A 7458-nucleotide genomic window follows, 5' to 3' on the forward strand; every position below is an offset into this window, starting at 1 on the left:
ACATGGAGATGCATGAATGAAATGGTCAATGACCAAACACTAGATCAATTTTTGCATGCACAAGTTTGTTAATCAGACAATGTCAATGTGCTGCTTAAAAATCAATTATCACGGACTTTTGTGTCTGTCTTTTGATGCAAGTTTCCCGTGTATGCTAGATGCGTAGATTACAAACTAGAATGTAAAAAGCATCTTACTTGAGCAAATCAACAAACAGAAGCAGGACAACTTCAGTTTCTAGCTCCCATCTCCATGAGCCAGATATACATAATTCAACCTGCGCACAAGCAGACTTGGAGGTCAGTATGCATTAGCTTCCCGTGAACTGCAATTATGACTCAACCCGCACCTAATCTCATTTGCCCTACAAGGCTTGAGCCTTGAACGAAAACTTAATGGACTGTAAATCACAGTCTGTTCACCCAATTTTGCCACCTCTCTTCCCAAGCGATACCTGCATCATATAATCATAAGCTTCCTGCAGCTCTTCCAAAGATGGGAGATGAAATAAATGAGCAATTATCATATGATAAGGGATACTACCCGCAGTTTAAAATTCTTTTTGATCCTTCAAAGTGCTCTATGAGGACTCAAAGGTCAAGAAATCGGTTTATTGGTGTTTGCTCAAATAATTCTGTTAGCTGAACAAGCATGAATAAAATGTAGCAATGCTTAAAATCAGTAAAAATTTTGCATTACAAATAAAATCAACATATAAGGAAAGATACAAATGATAGAACCAGCAATCATCACGTCCTCGCTTACGCACACAAATAAAAATTGAGATTCAAGGAGCCACAAATAAATAGAACACATTCTAAAAAATTTGGAAGCAAGTGAAACAACATTCATAATTCAGCTCTGCAAACAAGATTCAGAAATTTTCTACTCATTCTCATTAAATCTTTTGAAAACAAGAACAAAATTTCAAGGAGAAATTCCCCAAAAATGATATTAACTGATGCCAAGACACCTAAAATCTTCCCCTATTACAATAATAATCAATAATAACCTCCCCAATTCAACAGAACTAATTTGTTAGATTCTCATTCAAACACCAATCAGTAAATCTACCTCCAGCTTCCCATTACCTACTTATTTTTCACGGTGACACCGAGCTCGCCAGCAATAATAACTGTGGTGGCCATGTCAAGAAACATCCCGTGCTCCACAACACCTGCAAGTCGCAAAATGGCATCGCTTGCAGCCTTCAAATATCCAATATCTTTCTTGAAATACAAATCAATAACGTAATTCCCATTATCAGTCACAGAAGGGTCGCCATTTTCGCTACAAGTTCTAAGCTTTGCAACACAACCCGCGTCCTGAAACAACAACTGAAGCCTCTGTGCAGTGAATTTCCAACAGAAGGGCACAATCTCAACCGGCATAGCCAACCCACTACCCCCCAAATGCTTCACCATCTTCGACTCATCGACAATCACCACAAATTTCTTGCAAGCACCCTCCACCATCTTCTCTCTCAACAGAGACCCACCTCGCCCCTTCACCAAATTCAAACACGGGTCGACTTCATCTGCGCCGTCGATCGCCAGATCCACGACCGGATGCGAATCGAGGTCAGACAACGGAATCCCCAACGACACTGCCTGTTCATGGGTCATTCTCGATGTGGGTATGCCGATTATGTTCTTGAGCTTTCCTTGACGCAAAAGCTCGCCGATTCGATCGACGGCGTACTTCGCCGTCGACCCCGTTCCTAATCCTAAGACCATACCGGACTCGACGAACTCGACGGCTTTGTAAGCCGCGATTTTCTTGAGCTCGTCCTGGGTTAAAATGACCGGTGGGCGAGATGGTGACGGTTTGGGCACCATTAGATCCGCCTTCACCGTTGATTTGTCAGACCCAATAAAACGAGGGTAAGGAATAGCCATGACCACAGAAAAAAGAAACGAATCAATAAAAAAAAATGAAGCCAAACAATATCTGGATTTGGATAAGCGGTTCAAGGCTCTGATTAAAAACAAATCTCAACACATAATTAGTTTTGAAAAACGAAAAGAACCCACAAATGTTAAAAGGGGTTTTATATGGGGAGGAGGAATCAAATGTGAGCAGTTGCTTTCAGAGAAAAGAGGAAGATAAAGACATAGTTATAGATATTGGGAAGCCATATAAATTCAAAACGTAATCTGGAGAAGAAGATCTTGGTTCTTTGGTGGTGGTGGAGATAGAGAGGTTGGATTGTATGGATATTAGGGTTTGGTTTGGGTTTGGTTTTATAGAGTTGGGAAAGGTGGGGCGGACAAGGAAGTTTCAGAGGAAAAGGGGTGGCGGGCGTGCATTGTTTGTGTGGTGGGGAAAGAGATTCCTCGAAGCAATAGCACATATACGCAGTCGTCTAAATTTTGTCAAAATGAAAAATATGAAGGCGAATGCAGTGTCGTGATGGGAAAAATATTAGTAATAATAATAAAAATAAATAAATAAGATTAAGTCTCCTCAACTATTACAGAATATATTAATGGTATTTTTTTTATCTTGATATTAAAAAAAAAAAAGAATAAAGTGTAAAAAAAACTCCTAGTATATATAAAAATGTACCAAAAAAAAAAAAAGAAATTTGTTTTTAAAAAAATGTATATAAATCTCCATATTTTACAATTTTATAATAAATTGCTCCTTGCTCAACAATTTTGAACAAAATTTTTAATAAAAATTCCAAACTACTCCTAAGGGAATTTTAGGCATTTCTTTTTTTTTTAATAAATAAAAAACATAAAAAAAATAAATAATAATAACAAAAAATTAATTATTAAAAAAATTAAAAATAATTTTTTGGGGTTTTTATAATTTTTTAAAAATGACCTATTTTATTTATTTTTCATTTTTTTTTTATTTTTATCTTTTTTTTTTTTTTTTTTTGTTTAAGTACATTTTAAGTATTTCATTATTCAAATGGAAGAATTATTCTTATGACAATATTTAAGTCCTCATTAATGAGGATCTAAAAGTGTTATTAGACTTGTGAGTGTAGTTTAGTTTTAAAGTGATATAGATTTGGGGAATGAAATTTAATGCAATTTAATTTTAATAATTAGAGGCTAAATTTGTGTCCTCTCAAGATATATTTCTAAAAAGAGTTTGATGTTTTAAATGGAAAATTTAATGTGCATCATGTGCTGAAATCTTAATACAGTTTTTAAGCTTGTTGTTTTCTAGAATAGCATGTCGTATCAATAAGGAAGGACGACGAAAAAAAAAAAAAAAAACATCGGATCATTCTTATGATCAAATTATACCACGGACTTTGAAAAAAATATGTTGATTGTGAAATTGGAACTTTGAATAGATAAAGTTAAAGTAGCCATTTGTTTTAAAGGAAGCACGGATTCCTCGTATCGACTTTTTTGCTGAGATGCACTCTATTCAAACAGGGGTGTGAGAGTTTTCATTTCCCCTTCCTATTTTCATGTAGATTTGTTTGTTTGGATTTAAGATATTTTTTTATTCTTTTAGTGTTTGATTGTCAGTAAAATATTTATGAAGAAAAAAATATTAAAATTTAATAAAAATAACTTATTCATTAATTTTTCTTTGCCAAACACAAACAAAAGTAAAAATTTTAAAAATATTCTACCTGAAAAAAAATATATTTTTCAAAAAAATTATTTTACATCGAAACAAATGGAGGTTAATAATAATTGAACTTCACATCTAAAACTATGCAGCTTCCTTGAGAATGGAAGGCAAAGACATATCACATAACTGTAGGAGTGGAATTTGGGTGGGCCTAAACCCCACAACTTGAGTCCAGCTTGATAATTTTACAGGAATGGGTAAGGTTATTGAGACTATAGGATGTGACTGGATTTAAATTTTAGAGTCCAAATTTATTATGAGCGGAATTGGGCAAAAGTTTTTATTACCCAAGGAATCCGAGGATCCCAAACAATCGAAAATATAAGAATAGTTTATAACATTTATATAAGGCTATAAATAAAATAAAGTTAAAATTATATTATTTATAGAGTATCATCCATCATGGTGGATTCATGGTAGTCACCAATCTTTGTTATTTTGACACGTTTATTTTTTAAAAGTAAAAACTTATAACAATTGAATTTTAGTTAAGGAAACAAAATATTAAAAAATATCAAATATTAAGTTCTTTCTAAGTTTATATTATGGAAGCTTTTTGGACCATGTTACATGTCTTAAATTATTAGAAATTATAACTTATTGCTATAAGATTATATTAAACATAATTTGTTTTTTTTTTTTCCACATGATATAATTTGTTTTTTTTTTTTTCACATGATATGAGAGGTTTTTTTTATGTCTAAATCTATTTAGTTATATACTTTAATATTTTATTTTCTTACAATTTTATTTATTTATAGGTTATTAAATTTTGAAAAGACCATAGAAATTTGAAAAACTCATGCCACGTGCGGAGATGCAATGAATTTTTCAGGGCTTGAGTTTAGCGCGACTCCAATGAATTTTTTAAAATTTGAGCTTAGCGCCCCTTGCCCACCCAACCCGCCCCTAATTTTATGTGGACTATAAAAGAAACTTCCTTTTTCCTAGAAAAGTATATTGATGAACTTGATGGAAACATTTGTTTATAAATCTCTAGAAAAGTTAGTCCCATGGACAGAATTGGTATTTTCTTTTTTTATTCCCTTGCAAAGTATCTAATTGAAATAAGATAATGTTGGGGAATTAGAAGTATTTATATGAATACTAAGAATAAAATATCAAATTTTATTCATACACAATAATTTAAAATAATGAATAATACACCAATGAATATTGCAACGATATGAAAACACAATACATTCATTTTACATCAATTTAAACAAAATACGAGTATAACAATAATTCATAGAATTTAAACAACACAAAATAAATTCAATAATACAATTAGAAAAAGATAAAATGATCATAGTAAAATAAGTAGGAAAGAACTGATCTAGATAATGAGAGACATGCAAACACTATCCTAAAATTGTATGACCTCTCTATGTGCAGGTGCAACGGACCATTACAATTCCAAGATACAACCCATTTCGCGAGTAGTCTTCTATGGGCACGCCCACAGAAAACAAGTGTGTACTAGATTTGTGTCGAAGTTGTCCCAAACTTAATATCAAAATACTCAAGAATCAAAGAAGAATGAATTCTCAAAATAGCTCACTGTCACACCCCCCCTATATTACATAAGTCTATTTCATGCAAGTATGGTAACCCTTTTTATAGAGTCAAAATTGTAATATCTTTGTACCATAAATATAGAATAAAAATACAGTAATAATAATAATAATAATATTAATATTAATAATAATAATAATAATAATAATATAATAATAATAATAATAATATTATTATTATTATTCCCAATAGATAACAATGACTAAAAAAAAAAAGGGAGGTAATATTGGCACTCCCTTTTTTTATCATTGCACTTCACTTATTTTATTTTTTATTTTTAAATAAAAATGAAAAGAACATTTCTAAACTCATTAATGCATCATCACTTATAGTATTTTATAATATCAATTAACTTTTTTTTAATTTATTCCAACAAAATAAAAAAAAAATTCGGGTTAGTTTTTTTTTTTTTTTTTTTGGTCTTGTCAAAAGAGACGTAAAACATTAAAGATTGGAAACAGAGCGCGAAATCTAAAAGGATAGTTGTGTAATTTGAAATAAAATAATCATTCACTCGTGAAGTTTAAGGTTGTGTCATTTCTTTTAAGATGAGAGTGCAAATGTACAAAAGAGGAGTGTGAATATCATCTTTCGAAAAAAGAATTAAGTAGTAAAATAACACATGAATTAATCAATTATATTTGTTGGATCCTCAATAGTATTTGTGTCGTGTTTTACCCGGATACGACATCATTTTGGAGTAAATTTTTTTTCCTTCAACAAATGTTATCGCATATGTTGACCCAAAGGCTTTGACTTAAGGTCAGTTTAGTAATTTTGATGATTACAAATCATTAATGGTGTTTAGACACTAATGTTTACATTGAGTATTATGTTAGATAATCACATTTTCAAGATAGCCCTCAATGAAGCAAAGATGAGGTAAGACGCATTCCAAGCATTCCAATGCACTTGAAGACATCAATGGTCAAGCAATAGATATAGAAATGACTTGAAGTTGCAAATGGTTAAAGGTAGACGCGTTCAAAGATGACCAGGACCTCAATGATCAAATATGCAATTCAATGATTAAGGACACAACTCAATGAGCAAGGAAGAAGTCTTAAAGATCAAATATCAATGTTAAAGCATGAATAATGGGGTAGATATGTTAGTAAGTGTTTATGATTCAATGTATAAATAAATAAATAAATAAATCTTTTCCTGAAGCCCATAGGATCATGCATATGCGTTCCAACTTCATATTTGATCTTTAAACAACCTAGAAAGTCTTCAACATCATTGATATACATACAAAGACCTAAATCATTATATATATATATATATTTGTCCTGAATGGGGTTTACCTAAATCAATTATAAGGCCAAAGACACTTTAAAAGGATCTAATTTCAATGCTTAAACTCAACCAGCTGACTGGTTGAACTTAATTAAGGTTGCTTGTTTATCCAAAGAGTGGAGAATTGATTGGTGTAGTTTTTCAGTCGATTGATAAAATGTATCAGCCAACTGATTTGAGAACTAGACGACTGCATGGTACTTTAAACTAGCCGACTGATTCATGAGAATTTTGAATTCAAACGGCTAGTTTTGTATTTAATGCACCCCAACTACCTCTAACGGCTCTTTTCAACCAAATTTATAATTGGGGCATTTATGTATGAGTAGACACAAGTTATGAGAAACATTAATGAGATATTAAGAGCTATCATTTGAGCATTCAATACACTATTCACTCTCTCACTCATATCATTCAATAGACTTGAGCTTGAACTTGAAAATCATCAATACTCTAGTCTTCTAACCATTAATTTGAGTAATTTATCTTTGAGAGATACATTCATTATATTACATTCTTCCTACAAATTTATTATAAGGGTTAGTTTGACCCAAAGGAAGTCTAAGAGAAGGTGGTTCTCTTAGCATGAAGGAAGGAGAAATAAGTGTGCTTCTTGTAAAGGTTTTCTCTCCACCCAAAAGAAAAAGCCATAATGGATTTAGAAAAGTCTAAGAGGGATCTTGAGCAGAGGAGTAGAAGTTCCGAACCTCACTAAATCGCCATATCATTTGTGTTTGATTCCTTCTTCCCTTATCTTATTTATATTGTGCTTACTTTGAATATCTTTATGTATTGTTATTGCACAATTTAAATAGATATACATATTGTTTTGCATAATCTTAAAATTGGGAAAATTAGCTATTGTTTTCCATAAACTCTATTCACCTCCCTCTAGAGTTAATATTTGGGTAACAATTGGTATCAAAGCCTAAACTATGCTTAAAGACCTAATCGTCTTAGAGTTCAATTGTGGCTAAT

The 7458-nt window shown here is 31.8% G+C and overlaps 1 protein-coding gene across 1 annotated transcript; it reads right to left on the reverse strand.

Annotated features, from left to right (window-relative positions):
* Window positions 1-873: 873 nt before the first annotated feature.
* Window positions 874-2350, reverse strand: LOC132295374 (probable ribose-5-phosphate isomerase 2). The gene has a single exon (XM_059793606.1). It carries the CDS (start codon window positions 1896-1898, stop codon window positions 1092-1094), a length of 807 nt encoding a protein of 268 aa, XP_059649589.1. The 5' UTR covers window positions 1899-2350; the 3' UTR covers window positions 874-1091.
* Window positions 2351-7458: the final 5108 nt, after the last annotated feature.

The sequence above is a fragment of the Cornus florida genome, unplaced genomic scaffold (assembly GCF_030987335.1).
Source record: "Cornus florida cultivar Cherokee Brave unplaced genomic scaffold, ASM3098733v1 CherokeeBrave_3.0.0_Hap2_Chr02, whole genome shotgun sequence".
Lineage (NCBI taxonomy): Eukaryota > Viridiplantae > Streptophyta > Magnoliopsida > Cornales > Cornaceae > Cornus > Cornus florida.